Raw genomic sequence first — 22,082 nt, 5'->3', positions numbered from 1 at the left:
AGTCAGAATATAAAGCTATGGCAAAAGCAACATGTGAAATTATATGGATATACCAACTTCTTATGGAAATTGGTATAAAAATGTCTTTGCCGGCAAGACTTTGGTGTGATAATAAAGCTGCACTTCACATTGCTGCTAATCCAGTGTTTCATGGACGAACAAAACATATCGAGATTGATTGTCACTTTGTTCGTGAAAAACTACAACAGGGTCTAATCACTACTAGTTATGTGAAGATAGTAGAACAAATATGTGATATATTTACGAAAGCTTTGAATGGAGTTAGAGTGGACTACTTCTGTAACAAGCTGGGCATGATTGATATCTATGCTCCAGCTTAAGGGGGAGTATTGTAGAATAATCTAGAATATTATAGAATATGGAGTAATTAATAGAAGATAGAGTATAATTAATTAGAGATAATTCTAGAGATTAGAATATTCTAGAATAAAAACTTCTTCAATTGTATATATATATATATTTCCATGATCAATAGACAACACAACAATTTCAGATTTATTTTCTACTTTTACATATTATATGAGTAATAATTAAATTTTTATTATATTCTTTTAATATATAAATAACACGAGTTCAATTATTAAGATTTATGTAGACAAAAAAATAAATACATCTTATACCATAATATATTATATGTGTAATTAAATATTAAATTATTTTCTAATTAAGTAATTTAATTTATTATAATATATTACTTTTAACTAAATAATTTTATAAAAACTAAATAGAAAATTAACAATAATGAGATTAGACATAATAAAATAAAATTTTATGCTTAAATTTAGTATTTTACGAACAATAAAACTCAAGTACTATTAATTTAAATTTTATTAGAAGAAAAATTAATTTTAAATTAGATAACTCTAATTCTAATTTTATATAAATTAATAAAATATAATTTCAAAATAAATATTAAATAGCATACGTATTAAGCAATAAACATTATATGAACTCTATATATTATGATGAAATTATTATTATTAACTTTAAAAGAGTAAATATTTTTATTAATAATAAATGAGTTAGTATATTTACAAAAGTAATAAAATTCAAATAAATAGATTTAATTGAATTTTTTTTTACTTTTAATATTAAAAATATTTATGATTATGATAAATCTAATTATTTAGTTAACGAATTATAAATGTCATACATTAATCAATCTATTTAAAAATAAAAAATAAAATTTAAATCAATATTGTAGTCTAAAGATTATATTAAAAGAATTTTATAGTTTTAAATTTTAATAATAGTTATATTTTATTTATGAGCAACAATGACTTTTAATTACTAATATATAATATATATTATTATATATTAAAAATTTATTAAAAAATTGTGACATATTATTTTATTATGATTGATTAAATTATAATTTATTAATTTTTCAATCGGTAATATTGAATTTATAATTATTTATTATTTATGAATTTATATTAGTTAAACTTTTTAAGATAAAAATATTTTAAGCTAAAATTTTAACTCATTGAAAATTTTATTAAATTAACTAATAAAAATAAGAATAATAAATGATTAAGATTTGCGAAAATATAGAATTTTGAGAAAACTACATTAGAAGCTTTATTAGATGTATATTTCTTTTATAAGTTTAGTAATTTATATTAAATAGAATTTATAATTATCAAACAGTTAGGTGACAATAAATATTTGGAATACTAATTATCATTTTTTTTTTCACTTGTATTATATGTATTTTTATATTTAAACTCATTAGTATTATAATAAAATATCCTTTAAAATAGTAGGTTAATATATTTTTATAATAATATAAATAATAATATTATTTATTATTACAAAAATACAAAGTCAATACCGAATAAATTTTAAATAAACAAACATTTAATCATTTCTTCAGCAATCAACTGGACGTCCGATCCAATCACAAATCACAAGTCTTCAAAACCTAGAAATCCACAATTATAGTCAAATCGCTAAAAAATAATATTTACTTATTGTAAATATAAAAAGGAAAAAAGAATTGAACTTATTTAAGAGAGAGATGAAAAAGCCGCAAAATCTCAAGGCACTTTCTATCCATTTTCGAGCCAAAATCCAAAATCTGGCTTTTCTCTGTATATCTCCGCCCATCTAAAATTCCATTAAGAAACCTCAATTGTATAAATATATTACCCATTACATAATTCGAGCTCGAAAGGAAATTTTTTTATAAAAAATGAACATCTTCAAAAAGAAACCCAATCCCAGAGGTTTGATCAGCTCTTAACTCTTCCTGAAAATTTTTCCTTCATTTTGTTTTTGATTTGGGAACAATGATATCTATGCTAAAGAACCATGATACGTTTTTCTTGAAAATTTATGATGTTATGTAATTTAATTGTGTTTTTGCTGATTTTTAGTTGACTTCTGATTTGTATAGAACGGATTTTTTAATGTGTTTGTTTGGACTGCAGAGGCTCTTCGGGAGAGTAAGAGGGAAATGCAACATGCTACTAGAGGTTATTATAATTTCTATTTTTAGCTCTTTAAGAAAAACAAAAGAATTTCAGCATTGCCATTACATAACCCTTGATCATTTTGTTTTGAATTCTATTATTGCTGTTTTTTTTTTTGTGTGTATGTGTTAACATTATCAGTAATTATATAAAATTGGAAAAGAATTTGAAATAGTGCGAATTAGGTTTCTGGTTAAACCCAGGAATGTCATTAGAAAGGTGAATTATTGGCAGAGCATGTGCTTCACAAATTTGAAGAAGCCTCTATATGTGCAAAAATATTCAGAACAGAGCCGTATTATCGGAGAGAAAAAAGTAAATTTGTCACGGAGAACATATAGGTATAGTTGCTATCGAATTTGAGGATACATTGTTGGAGTTTTTTGTTCCCTCTTTGTACTAATATGGGTGCTGAGTGATTCCCTTTTTGCCAATCTAAAAAATTTAGACTTCAAAAATTAGGATCAAATTATGTTTTTGCTATCTCTCACCGCCCATTTGAGTGGCATCAAGCTTGTACAAGTTTGCAAGTAATTAGAGACAAAATATTATTTGCCAGGTCAGTTTGTAGTATATTGCACAATCTTGCACTTTTTGTTTTTGAGTCTGCCTTGGATCTCTTCTGTTGTCATTGTGCATGATCTTGGACAAAGAGATCTTCTCTTGATTCTAGGCTCTTCCCCGACTGATAATGCATGGGACTAGATCAGGTCCTTTTTTCCTCTGTTGAATTCTAAAGCTGAAGCAAATGTTTTTCATATACATATGGATGTTCTTTTCTGGTTTTCACGTGATTTAGGTATAGAGAAGGAAATTGGGGCACTGCAATCAGAGGTATGTCGATGATTTCAATGGTGATCCTGTTTTTGGATTTTGCTTTAAGTTCCAATTATTTAACAGATTTATCATCTTGTCAGGAAAAGAAGCTGGTCGCTGAAATAAAAAGAACAGCTAAGACAGGAAATGAGGTACAGAATGAATTTAATTTGAGTTAAACTTTTATCAACTCTAGAAACTTGAGTTGCTAATTATCCTTAACTTCTTTAGCCTTTTACTAGTGGGGTTGAAAAGAACCATTTCTACTCCTAAAAGCGTGCTTTTTGGTCCCTGTTGATTAGGGTTAATTTGCTGAATGGTCTGTGCTTTCTGGAGTTAGGTATACTTTAAGATCTATTTTGGAAGAATTGCTTTATTGTTCATCAATATGTGGCTTCCTGCATGTGTTTGTATGCTTATCTAATAAAGTAGAAATTTTTGCTATTTTTACCCTCTTCTATTTATTTTTTTTCTCCCTATATAACTTTATGGCGACAAGTAATCTTTGTTAATTACTGTAATTCAATTTGTGTTTTACTGAATGCTTTGAAGCTCAGATGAGGTTTTGATTTTTTCTTATCCTAGGGGCCCTAGCTGAAACTGTCTGCTTGTTTTTGCTCGTTCCCCACCCCTTTCTTTCAATTCAGTTTTGAATTCATGATAGGCAGACTTCATTCATCATTTAATCCATTTTGAAACTGTTTCATCCTTAAATTTGGTAAGTCTTACTTCCATAATGAAACCACAAAACCACAAAATTTCTTCATCCTTTATGACCTGCTACCCTTCTTGCAACAATGCTTTCTGATGTATAATTTTTCCTTTTCATAGTCTTTTTTGTTGACATTGTGCAGGCAGCAACTAAAGTTCTAGCCAGGCAACTAGTGCGGCTTAGGCAACAAATAGCTAATTTACAAGGTAGTCGTGCTCAAATAAGAGGCATAGCAACTCATACACAGGTATATTATCTGAGTGTGCATGTCTTACACAGAGACAATCTCCTCTCCTGGCCCATTTCTTACTTTTCAGTCCATGTGCAATGTGCCCTAACGGTATTTATCCTCTAATGCAGGCAATGCATGCCCAATCTTCAGTTGCTGTTGGTTTGAAAGGTGCCACAAAGGCAATGGCTTCTATGAATAAGGTATATATATAGCAGGGATCAGATATTAGATGAACATTTGTATACCTCACTATGCAAGAGTGGAGGCTGATAACGAGCTTATCTGTTAAAGCTGTACCTCATATTTTTCTAACCTGATACTTACTTTGCTACCATATGTATTAAACCCAAAAAATATAAATAATGAGCACTTTTTGTTCCTTTTCGTAGTGTCTTTTAACGCCTGACAATTTGAATTTGCAGCAAATGGCTCCTGCAAAGCAAGCTCAGGTTATAAGAGAATTTCAGAAGCAGTCAGCCCAGATGGATATGACTGTAAGTTCATGGTGCTATTAAAGATTAAATCAAAGGGAACAAGGTTTGTACTTCTCATCTCGATTGCATATTGCCGGTGGTTATTGGTTGTCTTCTTCTGCATGCAGACGGAAATTATGTCAGAAGCCATAGATGATGCCTTGGATGATGATGAGGCTGAAGAGGAGACTGACGAGTTGACAGATCAAGTATGCTTCTTCTTCTTCCACTTTCAATCAACTGAAATGCCATAATCCGATTAGGAACTCGAGAACTAGTAACTGAAGATGTAATATGAAGATCACTAACAAGTTATGCGTCTAAAGTTTGTCGGTCTGTTCTTGAATGTGGTGGTTTTACAATTGTGATGACTTGTATCAAATCTCTTGTTTCTAGTAGTAAAACTGAAAAGCTAGGGGCTGCCTGTGTTTAATAGTAGGAATATACTATACACATCACTCCTAATTTGGACTTTAGAGCAAGAAAGCAATAATTTCTTTCTTTTAAAATTTTGACAGGTGTTGGATGAAATTGGTGTTGATATCGCCTCACAGGTTAGTGTTAGTAGTAATTTACTTTTGAATTTTGTTTTTAGTTGATTATGGTTTCCTCTTTTACATAATGCTGACCTGAGTTAAAATTCTGCAGTTGTCAACAGCACCAAAAGGTAAAATTGCAGGAAAGAACAAAGAAGGTGTCAGCAGGTATTCTTCTTTCTTACCTTGTCCTAGATTTAGTAAACAATATATTCACCATTGGCATAGAAGCCAAGTCTGTACAGTCTCTTTCATATTCAAGGACCGGATATGGGTTTGGAACTGGTTCTTGGAAGTGAGGAGCCTAACCATGCACCATTTCCAAGTGGGATTTAAGAGTGATAAATTCTTCTTTATTTATTTTTAAAAAAAAGAAAGGCCCTGCAAGAAATATTCAGCATTCCAATTCTTTTGTTGCTTAGGCAGCTGAACATATATTTTTCTTGTTGCAGTTCGGGCATTGATGAGCTTGAGCAGAGGTTGGCTGCTCTGAGGAACCCTTAAAAATGACTGAAAATCCAAGTATTGATTGTACTGTTCAGAGTTGATTCTTCAAAGCGTTTTATACTGTATATATTTTCTTCTCCAGACGCTTAGCTTGTAATTCTGGTTCCGTCTGAAAATACTATTTCATTGGATCGATCTATATTGTGCCATAATGTCCCACTGACCCAAGAATCAGTGGAAATCAACGTTTTATGGGTGGTTAAAGATGTAATTTGGTGATCCATATTTATGGCAATAAGATAACCGTAAGGTGCGATTTGGCAACTGAACTTGGGCTAAATAAATTCCTTTTAACCTTGTTGGATTATTTTCATTTAAAACTTAAGAACTTTTGATTCATTTAGATCCTTTCTTAATTAAAATAAAATACAATAAAATAAAAGAGTGAGTTACACCATTTTTGTGATACTTTTGATTCATTCAGCATTCCACTTTCCATGTAAAGAACATAAATATAATAAAAATCACTTTAAAATTAAAGTCAATAAATAACGAATTATTTTTGTGATAATATTAAACAATAGCCACGTCACCAATAATAACTACACCTTCAACAGTCACCATTAACTTCACCATTTTTAACCAGGCTATCTGCAACAAAGCCGCCCCTCCTTGCAACAACAACCGCTAACAATAACAATCTCAACATACATCAACAATAATTATATTTGGAAAAAAAAATCAAATTTCATACAATTTTATTTATTTAAAGAAGATTAAATATTTTGGTAACTCAAAATCTAATTACTATAAGGGAAAAAGAAAAGATTTTTAAAAAAATAACACATTGTTTGGCTAAATTGTTGTTAATCGTTGTAGTTGATATCTGATTGATAATTATATTTGTATTTGATAAAATTATTTGATGACAAATGTGAGCCCCATTAAGAACTCAGAAAATAACAATTATATAGATAAAATAATAGCTTCGTGTTCGGTATAAATAATTAAAATTCAGAGTTTTAGTAATTACGATATGTTTAGTATATATTTATAAATTTAGTTGAAATAAATAAAAGTAATATGATTCTTATATAAATTTATATAATTGGTATATTATACAAAATTATACGTCAAATGAAAAAATAAATAAAATTAAATAATTATGACAAAGTATAACTGTAATTATGAAAAAGTATCATCAATTAAATTATGACTAGTAACAATATAATAATGATTAAAACCGCCCATTAATTTATTATTTATAAATATAAAAACAAAAAGTTTAAACTAATATAAAATTACAAGAAAACAATTTGCTCTAGAAAAAGAAAAATAAATTGAAAAGAAAAAGCTAAAAAGTGATGGGTTCTGCTTCTCTTATATTCTAAATTTTTAAGAAAAAATAATAAAAATATTCATATTTTTTTATTTTTTTTTATAAAAGATATGGTGTAAATTATTTTCATTATTATTGTGTGAAAATATTAAAAATACGGTTTTTTAATTCTTTTTCCAAAAACACAGCTATAGTTATTTTTTAGTTTTTCTTTATTTGTTTTTTAGTAAATATCCAAAAAAATCAAAAAACAACAAAAAATAATCACTGTATTAAATTTTGCCATAGGATTATTATTAGGTTTCCTGCTGCAATTAGGTTTCCTGCTGCAATGGTGGTCCGACCAATCTCTTCTTACCAGTTGTATTAAAAATGAAAGTTAATTTACCAGATAATATTTAGGGACAAGTATAGAAAAGTGCCATAAAAGTATTATTTAGTTTATTATTTGACAATTTTGAATATGTGATTTCTTTCCAGACAAAATATATGTGGCTACAAATTGTGAAAAATAAAAAGATATTTCGCTGTTAAAAAAATTTCGATTTATAAAAATTTAACTACCTTTACACTAATCGGCTACCATTATCATCTTGTTTATATTTGAAAATATGAGTTTGGAGCTCAACAATTCATAATTCTAATATTTGACTGTTAAATTATAATTTAAGAAGTCATTGATATGATAATATCGATTTAACAGTCAAATAATGACGTCTTGAGTTGTTAAGTTCTAACTCATATTATCAAACACAAAAAATATGATAATAACAGCTAATTAAATTCAAAATGACTAAATTTTTATTGATTGATTCGGTGAAATACTTTCTTTTTTATTAGAATTTATTAGCATATACCTCTTCTCATTTAAAAAAGAAACTATATACTAAAAATTATTAAATAATAAAACCACAAAGTAATTTCATATATTTATCCCCAGTATTTATTTCTATTTAGTCACCATAAGAAGATGTCTACTATGTTGTGTTATGTTGTATCACCGACAACCCATTAGCTTTCCAATAAATTAAAGAAAAATATAAAAAATTCTAATTTTCCTTTCCTTTTTTCATTATTTCCACGTGGGTATCTGTAATAAGAACAGGACACAACCGAAGGAGAGTAAACGTACAAGAAACTGAGGTAATGACAATAAAGTTCGATATAAGAGAACAAAAAGGTCCTTACATAATTCTCTTCTTCAATGTTTCCAGAACACGTTACAACAGTCGAGACACTCTTGAGAGAACATAAAGGGCAGGAAGCAGAAACAAGATAGGTAATGTTGTTCTTAAAGATGTGAAATACTGTCCAAGAGATGGCAGTCATCAAGTGAAATTCCATATACAATGGCAAGATAATAAATTCCATAGCTTGCTTGACATGGAAAAAGTATTTTTATCTATGCAATGCAATGTGATGCTTAAGCATGTATGGTATCTTCTCACTGACATCAAACTCTCATCACTTCCTGATTGAGAGAAGCTCAAAGCTGCGGAAAGTGTCCTCACGAGACCCTTTAGAAGCCACAGCACGAGCAGTCGTATGAGACGATTTGGGCTCATAACCTGGTTGGATTCTATGTGAAGAGGTCAGACGGCCACTGCCTGAGAGTAACCTGCTAGACCGACCTTCACTGGGTTCACCAGAAGAGCTTGGCCTACTGCTTGAGATTACTGCTTTTCTAGTGTTGCTGCCATATCGAGATGAGCTGCGCCCTTTCTCGGGCTCAGGTTGCTGCATGTGCTAGCCAAAACAGATCCTTGGTAAAAATTTCGCAAGAGAAACAGCCAAACTTTAATGCATTATTACTGCTAAACTTAAATATTAGAGCACAGAACTAAAAAGAATAAACCATGCTACGGGAAAAGAACCAAATGAGCAATTGAGACCAAAAGAATTGCCAGCTAAGTGTGCTTCAATTTGACCAATTAAAAAATAGAGAAGGCTATTCTACCACGGCCAGTCAGATCTATTCTGCCTGCCATAAGTAGTGAAGCTAGGGCATAGGAATGGGTTTAGGCTACCCTGCACACATCCCAAATTTGCTCCAATTTTAAAAATAGAAGTTATACCTTGTTCTTAACTTGTATAAATATGTGAAAAATTGTCATTAACAATGGTAATCTAAACACAGCAGTTACCATATCTGTTGTTATTTCCTCCTAAAATACTAACTAATAGTATTCAAGATCCAGTATAATATTTAATAAAACATATAAAACATATGATGTTTAAATAATATGACAAAAAAATGTACAAGCAAGAAACTGAAAAACCTTTTATCTTGATGTATAACAGTTTCTTGGGTGTAAAAATCAACAAAATTATTAAAAAGATTAGGTTTTGAAGCTGACTAGTATAAACAAGAAGACTACAGGCTACCTATTCAATCATATTAAGTGGCGACTTTTCCATGTACTTCCACGAGAATGTTAATATCAATTTACACTCCATATGGTAGAAAAGCAATAGGCGGTGACAAATTTTCAGAGAACCTTATTCGCAAAAATAACTAAAGAGACCAACCTGCCTATCACCATAAAAAGTTCAAAATTGAAATTAACCCCATTCGAATGAGCTTACATTATCAGAAGACTTGTTTCTGAAACTGTCATGTGGACTAGAACTAGCAATCTTTCTTGTAGAAAATGCTTCAACTGCACCTGACAATCTATCTCGAATCTCTTTCCCAACTGGATGAAAATATGTACAGCAGGCATTAACCAGTGAGGAACTTGTGAGGAAAAAGACAAATAAGTTGCACTAGAAAATTTGAGTATTTTGCGTGCCATGGTACTATGGTACAGAAAAGCAAAAAGTTGTATAGTAATATTCCAAAAATTCTAGCCATTAATGTAATATGAAAATAAATCAAGTAAAGGTCATCTTTCTACACATTTCAAACCTAGTATTGACATAATGAAGAATTTTTAATTATTCAAAGTTCCAAACATCAGATGCTAGATTTGAAATCAAGTCTGTTTAAAGCAATACCTGAGACCTTTTCTGTGGGTCTTTCTGCGGATGGTCCTGGATTGCCTGGTTTCGCATTGGAATGCTGAAAAGAGCCAAAGAGTAGAATAAGTAACACTTTGTGGAGGGGTAGAAACCTATTCCTACCAGTTCACCAGCACTCACCCTTCCTCTAGAGCTGGAACTGATTTGAGGGTACTTCAAAACCGTCCAGTCAAAAACATAGTCAAACTGATAACCTGCAGCAGAGATATCGCCAAAAACCAAAAGCCTAATTTAACATCTACTCAGTTAACTATTTAATAAAACCAGAAAAATGAAGTGCCAGAAGCAACTGCCAGTAATGTTAGATATAAAATATCTTAAGAACTCAAAGAAGATAATCATCCCCGCTAATACCTTCTCGAATAAATAAATCTCGAAACAGCCTCTTCAAATAGGAATAGTCTGGTTTGTCTTCAAACCGCAATGCTCGACAATAGTGGAAATATGATACAAACTCAGATGGGTATGATTTACAAAGAACCTGTTACATATATACATTTTTATTATTCAGCCAGAAATGTAAACAGAAAGAAAAGATAACGGGCTGATCAGAAGAAAGAAAGGAAGAAAAGGTACAATCCTGTTCTGAACTCCCACAATGTTAGGCCAAGCCATAGAGCCAGGATTAGCCCCCACATCAGTTCAGCAGGGAACACAATAATTAAGAATTTGGTCTGTGTCATTCCATGTTTGCTAGAAGCATCCAGCCAAGTCTGGATACAGACATTGACAGGTATTCAAGCCTCTATTTGTCTAATTACTAGACCATTGGTTTGTCACTCTTGGTAACTGTTAAACAAGGGCATTGCACTCTGGATCTAGGATTTAATCAAGTTTCTTTCTTTTTTTTCCCTCCTTGAAGGCCTCTAAGAGTTTGTGCTAATTACTATGTGCAGAGATAGAATATTATCATACCTCTATAGGAGTTGAAACTTTCTTTTCACTGATCTTATCATATTTTTGCTTTTTTGTGCCAGCCTTTAATCCTTGCCAGGGAAGACTGAAGCAAAGGAAGTGTATAAAATGAATTAGGAAAAATTGCAGTAAGAACTATTTAGCATCAAATACAAATGCTCAGCCCATAAAAGACAAGTACAGAATTGAATTTAGTGTGTGACTACTATATATCATACCTTCCTCTTAGAAAATACATAAGAACATAACCAAGAGACTCCAAATCATCCCGTCTGCTTTGTTCTGCAAAGGAAATAAGATCAATCCCATTATATAATGCATAATTAATGTAAGAATATATACTTAATTTCCTGTGAGTAGTTGGAAAGTCATCATCACAAGTAGCATCACTGACCAACTCCAAGGTGAGTATTGACACTTGCATAGCGAGCTGTGCCGGTGAGGTTCTTGTTTTCTCTGCAACAAAAACCTTTGTGAACTTCACATGACAAAAACATAGAATAATGATGCTGGCAGAAAACTTTGGGGAAAATGCGAATACAGAAAAGGAACACAAGAAATTAGGAGGAAAATAGTCAGCTCATGCCTGAGACAAGCGGGGGAAGATGACCGATACAATAAGATGTCTGCCATAGTTTAGGTTTTAAAACAGAGCAAGCTACTAAAAGTAGCCTGACTTTTGCGATAATTAGCACTTACATCCCTCTTGTTTGAAAATTGAATGAAATCATCATTCACTTCTTACTTTCAATACACTTTAGCTCCTCCATCAAAATAAGATGTATTTTAGTCCCAAATTTTCACTCTGAAATCTGAATAGCACTTTGGCCTTAAGTTTTGTAAAATAACAGCCTAATGGTCCCTAAAAGTTCAGCCGTGGAAGGATTAAAGTGTTGTTTTATACAAAATGTAATGAACTAAAAAATATGAGTTCGCTTTAAAAGCGAGGAACTAAAATGTAATTTGAGGTCTAGAATTTACATCTTTTTTAAAAGTTAAAAACAAATTTCATTCAGTTTTGACAAAGAAGGGATGTAAGTGTGAATTTCATCAAAAACCAAGTGGTTATGGCAATTTGCTCATTAAACTATTAGGTAAATATGATCTTAATTTGAGAAGGCAACCATCAGTATTCTGAAAGGGAATAAAATGAATAAGGTTAAATCAGTCTATCCAAATAATAAGGCTGTGCGTTTGATAAGAGCAGCTGTGGAAATAGTTCAGCCATATAATATAGGTCACTGCTATCCCGTTCTAGCTTCATCTGAATTTAACTCAGAGCACAGCTTTTAATGCAAACAAAAGCAAATGCAACATTCACAAGGCACTGCTAAAGAGTTCATCTCTTTTCCTAATCTGCAAGAAAGGAGAAACGCTCAACATACCCAACTAAATTTCCTACGTCTTCCTCAGACTGGATAAATCTTATGGCTAAAAAAAATGCTACTGGTCTACCTTATGCTTCTTATAGCCTACGTATTGGCTTCACTAACATTTGAAGTACCCATAAAATTGTACGCCATAGTGTTTACTGTATAAAGATAGTAAATTTACCTGTATGGGATGTGTTTGTGAGTCTGAAGATCCCTATACTTCTTTGCAAGGCCAAAATCAATGACATATACCTGAGAGAACGATTCAAACAAATGTCAATCAGGAACAAGTCCCACCTGTAATAACTATACCTCTAATTGCAAGTTATAACCAATAAACTACTGTAGTCTAAGAATAATTATCAACAAATACCTGATTTGCTTTGCGGCCTAGGCCCATCAAAAAGTTGTCGGGCTTTATATCACGATGAAGGAAACCTCTAGAATGCATATATTCAACTCTATTAATCTGAAGACAAAAACAAAAGAGAAGTATTACTTTTACAGCTTAGGAACACGCTGTAATAGAAATCAGAAAGCAATCATGTGTACTTACAAGTTGATCTGCAAGCATCAATACTGTTTTCAGTGTAAATTTCCTGTTGCAATAGTTGAATAGATCTTCCAAACTCGGTCCAAGAAGGTCGATAACCATGACATTGTAGTCAGCCTCAACTCCGAACCATTTGAGATGTGGAATTCCAGCTTCATCAGAGGAAAATCATATGAAATATTAGTGAGAAAAAATTATGCTTCCAGACCATTTCTCTTTTAGATTTCCTAAAGGAGGTTTCTAAAGAATAATCAAGTAACAGGGAATCTTAAAATGGATTTAGAAATTATGGAATGAGGAAAAGCCCATCTAAACCAAATCATAATATTCTGCCATAAGTTGCCATCCTCTCCTCAAACATAGTGTACTTATTTGAGAGAAAAAGAATAGGGAGCTGGGGCTTACTTCCTCCTTGAAGAAGCATATACAACTTCGACTCATAGTGAAGCTGTGGGTGCTTAGTCTTCACAGATTCCTGAGATTTGGAACAGAAAAGGTCAGGAATTTGCATACAGGAGCATGGGATAAAAATATGCAAGCTCTCTCCCTCTGTGTGTGTGTGTGTGTGTATATATATATATATATAAACACCACAAAGAAGATGAGCTGCACATATTCCATGAAATTCTTAAATGTAAACATGCTTCTTTCTGGACAAAAGAAAAAGACATGGCTTTAAATTCATCAATGCTCATTAACAGAAATTAAGAGTGGACAGCCTAAGCACTTTGATACTTACATAATTACTCACAAAAACCTTAGAATGAAACATAATTATCTTTTATTTTGTTCGTTTCTTTTAAAGAAAAGATGGAGCACCACCACAAAAGGAAGGAATTATGGATAAATGTGATTATAACCAAAAAATAAATGAAAAGCAGAATCTTCAAACCCTGCCCATCATATCATAAACATGCAAAGAGCCAAAAGATTACTTATTAACAAATTATCATTCCTCTAAAATTCAAATCAGAATCCATGAATCATTTTAATAGAAAACATATCACATACCAGCTTAACAGCAACCTCTTCTCCCGTTTGCACATTTACACCTGAAAATTCAAGTTAATAAATTACCACGAAAGAAACATAAATAGTACAATACTGCAGGCTGTAGCTGAACTAATACCATCAAAAGAATGAAGTGATCAAACGTAAACAAGCAAAAGGACTTAAATCAAGCATACCCAGATAAAGCTCTCCAAAAGATCCACTGCCAATCTTTCTTCCTAGCTTAAACTTGCCACCAACAATATGGTCAAGCTTCGATTTCTCCATTGTTAAGGAATACAGCCCAGAACCTAAATATTACTAAATAGACTTAGATTTGCGCCCTAATCACCTTTTCCTTATGCAAAATCCCCCATCCAACCAAACATTCATCCCCCCACCAAAAAACTAACAGATTTACGAAATTGAGCTGTACACGGGTCTTCCTATTTCCTCCTAAATAATGAGAAAGAACTTAACTTTTTAACAATTCACTTAATCCACAAAATTAAAAAGACAAAACCAAAGAGACAAAATTGAAGATAAGAACTTTTAAAAAATTGAGCCTTTTCTTATTCTTTTTTCCTTTCTAATCAACAAAAAGAGATCTTTATGATTAATCATATGAATGGTTTGGAAGGGGAAAAAGAAACCTAGAAATGATCAATTAGGTTACCAACAGAATCAAAACCCTAATCTGAAAGACGGAAAAATGAAACTACATTGACCAGAAATTATTTAAAAAAAAAAATCAAGATGAAAATAGAAACTGTAAGAAAAAAAAAAACTATAAAAACTGAAAACTAGAAATTTATCAGATAGATCAAAACAAAAAAGAAAAAAAATCTTGGTTTGTTAAAGGAAAGAAAAGGATAAAAAAAGAAAAGAAAAGGAAACGGTTTTGGAGAGCAGGTGGGCGTTTGTTCGTGTTGATGAGAGAAAGAGAAAAAGGAAAGTAAGTGAGAAACGAGGAACAGATAGAAGAGAAAATAAGGGAGGGCTGCCTGCCTGCCTGGTAATGACAGTTTTATTTTTTTAATTTATTTTCTATAATTTTTATTTTTGATAAATTGTATTATTTTCTAAATTATCTTCAAATATTAAATAATGAAATCAAGAAAAAAAAAAAAGATAAATAATAAAATAAAGATGAAGGGTGAAGCGAGACCTTCTCCATCCACCGTCTAACCTAACACGTTTGGGCTGTCAGCTTCCCTTTTGCTTCCGCAACGTGCCTTTCCCCTTTCTTCTTATTTATAAATAATAACAAATTAATCCAACAATTAAACCTAATTTCTAAAAATTTATAATTAATTTACTAAAAATACAAATAAAATATTCGATATTTAAATTTCATTAAAAATTCTCACTACTCATTCGAATAATTCCATCCTATTATTAATTCTTAATCCAGTAAATGTATTTTTTTCCAATTTAGTTTGACATTAAACAAATATATAAATATGAGTGAAAATAGAAAGTTGAGGAAGAAACATTGTGTAATTGAATGTATCAGTTATTGTCAGATGTATTTCAGGTAAATTAGTTAGTTATATTATATGTGCTTATCAACTGTAAACTTTTCAACATCTTTAATATTCTTTGGTCTTTTGTCTGATTTAGACAACTTTGTTTTTGTTTTGTTTTTTTTGGGACACATATGCATAAATTGATAAATTTACCCTCATGGGTTTTTTTTTCTCTTTTTCTTAATTTATTTTTTATTTAATATGATTCCATTAGAATTTAAATTGTGTTAATTTTGTCTGAGATTTATTGACTCTCTATTGAGGTTTATTGATTCTTGTTCCTAATGTTTAGAAGTAATGTGGTATCACTTTTTATAAGAAGAAAAGTTATAAGGAATGTGTCCCCAAATATATTCAACATTTCTTTAGGCTCTATTAGATAATTAAATCATGAAAATATAATATTATATGTCAACTACTAGTAATTACATTTGGAATTCTCAGCCCGCCACCAGTTGTGAGTGCCGGTCAACGGAATGTCATTGAAAAAGAAAATCTAATTTTTACTATGTTATAAACCAAATTATAATGAGGTTTATATATTTTAAAGTTTTATGAAAAAAATAATATTTTTCAGAAAGCAGCAAGTAGTAGATAATAATAAGTAAATAACTATTAAAAAAATAAAAAAGTAAATTATTTATGCAAAAATATTATCTATAAATAAGTTAATTTGTAGCTAAATTAGGAGAGGAAGATGATCTTCCATAGTACGGTGAAAGGAAATTAAACTTGCGTGCAGGAGATGTAAAGAGGCTATACATACTTAATTAGTCTTTTTGCTTCAATTTCTTATAGAAATATTAGTTTTATATTTTTTTTAAAAAAAATGGTATGATTATTTTTTTTTATTTTTCTTTAGTTGTTTTTTAGTTATTTTATAAAAAACAACCATTAAAATGAGATAATGGGCCAACCATTAACTGACACATTATACATAAATAAATATGTGTTTAAAATTCTTAAAAAGATTGAATTTTTAAAATAAATCTAAGCATGTAATTCATAATAATATGAAAAGAAATAAATAAGAATTAATATATTTAAATTTGTTATTAAATAAGATAAAATTTGTGTACCAACTATTTAAGGAATGTAATCTATTTAATTTTTAATTTGAACACTATAATTAAGTAAAATAGTATTAGTTTATAAGATTTTTTAGATATTTTGCATGCTTTCTAATTTTATTTCTTTGTGAGTAACAAAAGAATTAAAAGTGTAAATGATAAGTGATACCTTTTTCAAGTGAAACCTACAAATTTATTAATTTATATAGAGTGCAAAATTGATTTTATATAATTAGAAGAGTTGATGAATAAAGCAATCAAACTTAATCCTTTAAGGAATCATAAAATTCTAGTAAACATAACAATAGTAAAACATAGAATTACAAACGAAATCAAAAAAAGTGACAACCAACAAAGCTAAAAAGAGTTCCACCAATCACTAAACACCATTGGTCTTGATCAGTGAAGCCGTTGTTTCTTGTTTTGCATTTGGGACGATGCATCAACTGTATTTTCTGTAATTGGTTTCTGTTGCAAATATGTGGTAGATTCTTCCACTGGCTTATTTTTAGTATTTTTGTTTGCTACAATTTTTAATAAGACAGTATTATTGAGTTTGTATGTAATATTAAATAGATGTATGCAATAAAGTAATTCCGATTACCTGATTACTTTTTTGCAGGTTGTTGCTTTTCTAGTTGGTCATCAGGAACAAAAACGACTGTAACTGTATAGTTTTTCCAACTTTCTTTAAGATTGTAATCATTTAATATAATTTGAAACACAAATTATTTGGCTTCCGTTTTCTTGAATAATGGTAGAAGTTCAAATGGTTGTTGGTCTTGTTTGTTTAGGAAAATCATTGCTGGAACTCCCAATAAATTTTAGCCTTCTTTATAAAAAAGGACTAAAGATGCAACTCATGTGGAGTCTTTAACTTCACTTTGTAATGTATACTTGTAGATGATTAGAAAAATAGTTGTTAATATGTGAGTTATGATATTCTTTTGGAATATATTGAGATATACATAACTTGGAGTTGGGATCTTTAGTTTTCTGAAGCAATCATCGCACTAGTAATTGGAATCTTTGTTTTCCAATTTCTTTCTACAAATGTCATAAGCTAAGTAGTACCAGCTAAAAGTATTATTGATACGCCTTATTCTCGCCTTGATAGTGAATGTTTTTCCCATAGTTAGTGAGAAGGTATAATGCTACAAAATAATATTTTAGTTAGACATAGTTTTTAGATTTTTGAATTACCTGAGTCTCATATTCCCTTATGGTTTGCTTTATTTGCTCTATGGTTGTTCTACTTCTAGACATTTTATGCTCTAATGATTCCTCGTCCGCAGTATGTATTGACAAGATTTTAAAGTCTTTTTTGTGTCTAATATTGATGATAAAAAAAGAATTTGGTTAGAAAAATAGAGTTTTATAGTAAACAATATAAAATAAATCATTTTAACATGTTTTACCTTATGCGCAATAATTTAGCTTCAACTATGTCTAAATTGATATGGACTCGGCTAGCAGTCAATTGAAAAAGTGTATATTGTCTTATTGTTTGATAACATTATAATTTAATAAATAAATACATTGGAATGAAGGAGTATGCATAGATGTCAAAATTGTGTTGAAGGAGATCACCTATAAATTTCTTTATTGTAGTTGCTGTCAGAATGAAAATCCGTTGTTCATTAGCATTTGTAATTTCAGTTGTATCTAATTGTTTTGCTAAAACATCCTATAATTTGACTTTAACTTTGTTAGACCTTTTTTTTTTTTGCACATATAAATAATTTATGAAATCAATATTAAAAATATATAATAATTGTTTAATGAACTTTATGTGCATGTGTGTTTATTTAGTTAGGTAGTTACCTTTCTAGCAGCAACTCAAACTTAATTTTTGTTGTTTTTCCATATTTAGCCTGTATATCTTCTTTTGAGCTCATAGCCGTGAGTTTGCAGATGACATTTGTAGTCCACGTTAATTTTAATTAACTAAAATTAGAAAGATGTTTTCTCCCTTATTTCTTATATCTTTGGATGATGAAGTTTGGTTGATACTTGTTAGAATCATATTATCATTACATCTCTCGATAATGATAGTGTAATCAATAAAATGAAACTTGTGTAAAAGAATGTTGCATTCTGCTTCTTCTTGATGAATTATTTTTGTAGTGAGGAAATTGATTTTATAATCATTTGGAATGAGCCAATAATTTACTAATGCTGATCCAACCTTGAAATTTTGGATGACATAAATCTTTTCCTCTTTCAAGTTAGATTTGTGTCGTTGTATTTAGTTTTTGCGAATACTTGCCTGAATTGTTGTATTCTACATTAAGAGAGATATATGATTAATACATATACTATGTTGCGTTAAACAATGTACATACTTGGTCATCAATGAATATCATCTCGAGACTCATTACTTCATTATTGTTCTTGGTGTTGATTGCCTCCCATACTTGTAAAAGTCTTACCCTTATGTGCCATGTGTCTCTATGAGGAGTTAGATCATTTATGGGGGTGAATAAAGATTTTAAGAAAAATATTATTATGCATTTTGTAATTTTTTCTTTTAAATGTCATGGTTGTATGTTTATTTATATATTATTGTGTTGATAGGTATACATCAATAAATGAAAAGTAAGATGAAAGGTTTTAGGTTAAAAAACTAATTTTTAGTTATTATTATAATAGTGTAAAATGAAAAGGCTTGAACTCTCTCATTTATGAATAATAGTTTCTTAATTACATTTTATCAATTATTACCTTTCAATTGGAATAAAAAATATGTCATGGATATAGGAATATTTATATAATGTTCTGTCCATAGATACGCATAAATAAATGCTATGTAAGATGAAAGTTTTTGATTTAAAATTTACATTATAAATTATAATTATAAAGGTGTAAGATGAAAAGCCTTGGGTTCAATCATTATAATTATATAGTTTTTAATTTTAATTTTTAAGATTTCAATTTTGGTTGATTTTATTTTTATGTTCAGATGTACTGTTTTATTAAGTCAAAGTTTTATTTATTAAATTTTTAAGTTTATTTAGTGAACTTATTTATTTATTAAATTTTTAAGACTTCATTTTTCATGACCAATAAATATAAATTACATATGTTGTAGTTTTAACTTATACTTACTTTATCAATAACCACAAAATATAAAAATTAAGAAGAATAAGTATGCATTTAATGTGATGAATACTAATTATGAAATTAATTACTTTATGAAACTGAAAAGTTAGTGAGGCATTAATATTAGTATTACTATTTTCAAATATTTCAAAATTTTTCATTTTGTAAGCATTAAGTATGCTTTTAATAAGGTAAGTATTAATTATGAAATAAATTACTTGTAAAACTAAAATAAAGTAAATATTTTTTTATATTCAATTAACATTGGATAACCAATTTTCATTAATTGGATATTCATCAATTTCTTGTCCTTTTAAAAGAGGAAGAAAAATTAATCTTTATTATAAATGTGATGTAATACTCAGCATTTTTCTTTAATAATGATAACATGAATAATAATTAATAAATGAGTTTTTATTTAAATTAATTTTACTTTATTTTTATTTGGTTTAAATTGGAATGATTTAAATGGAATTTTAATGCTAGACAAATAAGTGAGTTATTTTCTATATTCAATTAATTTGATTTTTAAGAAATTAATTAAGTAAATTCTTTGAGAAATAAATTATATTTTTGATCATTCAATCTTCTCCAAAGTGAATATATGAATTAAAATTCTATATTTGAGATTTATGAAAGAATTAGTAAATAATATTTTTATAAAAGAATTATCGGGGAATGATAAGTTTTAATTAGCAAATAGTGTTAATTTTAATTGGAAAATATTTAGCAAATTGATTAATTAAATTAATTGTGTGTTAGGATTAAATTGAAAATTTATTTTGGAATAAGAATTTAAAATATAATTTTATTAATATGGGGTTTTAATGAAAATTTGTATGTTTGGTATTTTGTAATTAAATATGTCGGCAAGGGCTTCTTGGTAATTTATATTTAAAGCAAGGGTAAATATGTAATTATATATTTTCAATAATTATGTTTTGGCCCAAATTAAATAGTTAGGGGCTTAATTGAAAAGCTAAAGAAAAGTTTAAGGATTGATTGGAAATTTTACAGGGCAAAATTGTTGTAATTTAAAAAGTTGAGGGACTAGATGGTGAAGAAGGAAAGTTGGAGCACCCACTTGCAATAGAGAAAAGAAAGAAAAGAAAGAGAATGAAAAGGAGAAGGAGGGAGAGGAAATTTTATCGGTTTTAATGGTGGAGTAATGGAGGAGTCTCTGAGGGCGGGAGAGGTGTGGCATGGCGACGGCAGCTATGTAGAATGGCCAGAAATGGCAGCTGTTTCTTACCATCGTTCATGGCGTTTCCGGCAACCATTGCTGGTGTTTCTGGACTCAAAATGATCAGCAGCTTTGAGGCTTTCTTTTCCGATCATCACCACCCCTTGAGGCTGCCGGAATTGCAAGATCCGGTGAAGAAAAAGTTAGGGGCAGCCAGCGTTTTCTGGCGAGCTTTGGCCGATCGGAGGGCATATCCGGGCTCTTCTCAGCTTTCCAATGGCATCGATTTCGTGGCAATCTGTCACGACCCCACCTGTGGGCCCGTGACCGGCACTAAGGAATGGGTAGGCGTAAGGCCACCGAATCCTGTAGTAAGCCTGGCACTCACTAACTTAAACAAATCTCATCTCAATTAATACTATTGATTCCATAATTTCGTAACCATTAAATTTACAATTAATTCGGTCTGCCTGAAAAAAATTAGGCGAGACCCGAAACTCATAAAATTTACAACTGATACCTCTACTATTACTACTGCGGAGAATCTAAGATTTTTACAATTTGACATACCAAATCAAACACCAGCCGATGATGAAGAAGTCGGGTTACTGAGTAAGAGCCGTGGGAAGACTAACGATTCTGAATTTGAAAAGCGATAAATGGTCGAGAGTGAGCTAAAATCAAATAATTTGGGGACTATTGCATTCTTCACAGAAAATATAGATTATTCGAATAAGTATATCAACCATACACATAAATACCAATCATATTATAATCATATACCATAATAAATAAATAAATAAAAATATATTTTTACTTTTACGAGACGAGTGGCTCAGTAGAACCCTAAACTCCAAATTCTAGTAGCCTTTTGGCTCTCTTAATCCAATAAGACTGGCACCCAGAGAGCAATGCTCGGCCAAGGACCTTACCTACAGTCTGGTCGCTTAAATATCTAAATAAGCCGATGCCCAGAGAGCAATGCTCGACCAGGGACCTTACCTCTAGTCTGGTCACTTAAGTATCTAAATAAGTCGGCGCCCAGAGAGCAATGCTCGACCAGGGACCTTTACTCTGGCATCTCATTCCAATAGGACTGGCGCCCAGAGAGCGAAGCTCGACCAGGGTCCTTAACTCCAGTCCAGCCACTTAATATTCACTATCTGCCTAAGCCTTTCAGCTCTTTTATTCCAATAAGACTGGCGCCCAAAGAGCAATGCTCGACCAGGGACCTTACCTCCAGTCTGGTCACTTAAGTATCTAAATAAGGCGGCGCCTAGAGAGCAATGCTTGACC

General features: G+C 30.3%; 2 protein-coding genes across 5 annotated transcripts; one reads left to right on the top strand and one right to left on the bottom strand.

Moving 5' to 3' along the window:
• The first annotated feature begins 2,013 nt into the window (after positions 1–2,013).
• Positions 2,014–6,040, top strand: LOC8279700 (vacuolar protein sorting-associated protein 2 homolog 3). 2 transcript variants are annotated; one of them, XM_002529796.4, is made up of 11 exons: positions 2,014–2,249; positions 2,454–2,498; positions 3,295–3,329; positions 3,413–3,463; positions 4,166–4,270; positions 4,384–4,455; positions 4,678–4,749; positions 4,857–4,937; positions 5,247–5,282; positions 5,377–5,432; positions 5,717–6,040. In XM_002529796.4, exons 1-11 carry the CDS (start codon positions 2,216–2,218, stop codon positions 5,766–5,768), a joined length of 639 nt encoding a protein of 212 aa, XP_002529842.2. In that variant the 5' UTR covers positions 2,014–2,215; the 3' UTR covers positions 5,769–6,040. The 2 variants fall into 2 exon arrangements, with proteins under 2 accessions (XP_002529842.2, XP_015581250.2); XM_015725764.3 differs by lacking the exons at positions 2,014–2,249; positions 2,454–2,498 and adding an exon at positions 2,530–3,205.
• Positions 6,041–8,189: 2,149 nt separating this feature from the next.
• On the bottom strand, positions 8,190–14,936 carry LOC8279701 (casein kinase 1-like protein 10). Of its 3 annotated transcripts, none has more exons than XM_048376482.1 (14): positions 14,100–14,926; positions 13,924–13,964; positions 13,318–13,387; positions 12,916–13,064; positions 12,733–12,828; positions 12,541–12,611; positions 11,381–11,442; positions 11,205–11,268; positions 10,987–11,071; positions 10,426–10,552; positions 10,192–10,265; positions 10,048–10,111; positions 9,637–9,746; positions 8,190–8,796 (listed from the first exon to the last, which is right to left on the bottom strand). In XM_048376482.1, exons 1-14 carry the CDS (start codon positions 14,188–14,190, stop codon positions 8,515–8,517), a joined length of 1,386 nt encoding a protein of 461 aa, XP_048232439.1. In that variant the 5' UTR covers positions 14,191–14,926; the 3' UTR covers positions 8,190–8,514. The 3 variants fall into 3 exon arrangements, with proteins under 3 accessions (XP_048232439.1, XP_048232440.1, XP_048232441.1); XM_048376483.1 differs by having other exon boundaries at positions 8,190–8,787; XM_048376484.1 differs by having other exon boundaries at positions 8,596–8,812; positions 14,100–14,936.
• Positions 14,937–22,082: the final 7,146 nt, after the last annotated feature.

Source organism: Ricinus communis, chromosome 7 (assembly GCF_019578655.1).
Source record: "Ricinus communis isolate WT05 ecotype wild-type chromosome 7, ASM1957865v1, whole genome shotgun sequence".
NCBI lineage: Eukaryota > Viridiplantae > Streptophyta > Magnoliopsida > Malpighiales > Euphorbiaceae > Ricinus > Ricinus communis.
Note: the sequence above shows the minus strand (reverse complement) of the source record. Positions and strands in the feature narration are given on the sequence as shown.

Excerpts from the sequence above, each read along its gene's own strand:
- LOC8279700 (XM_002529796.4), top strand. The coding sequence starts at position 2,216 with ATGAACATCTTCAAAAAGAAACCCAATCCCAGAG. Across the intron at positions 2,250-2,453 it reads AAAGAAACCCAATCCCAGAG|AGGCTCTTCGGGAGAGTAAG; the intron begins GTTTGATCAGCT and ends TTTGGACTGCAG. Across the intron at positions 3,330-3,412 it reads TTGGGGCACTGCAATCAGAG|GAAAAGAAGCTGGTCGCTGA; the intron begins GTATGTCGATGA and ends TCATCTTGTCAG.
- LOC8279701 (XM_048376482.1), bottom strand. The coding sequence starts at position 14,190 with ATGGAGAAATCGAAGCTTGACCATATTGTTGGTGGCAAGTTTAAGCTA. Across the intron at positions 11,443-12,540 it reads CACAAACACATCCCATACAG|AGAAAACAAGAACCTCACCG; the intron begins GTAAATTTACTA and ends TTTTTGTTGCAG. Across the intron at positions 10,112-10,191 it reads GTTCCAGCTCTAGAGGAAGG|CATTCCAATGCGAAACCAGG; the intron begins GTGAGTGCTGGT and ends GGCTCTTTTCAG.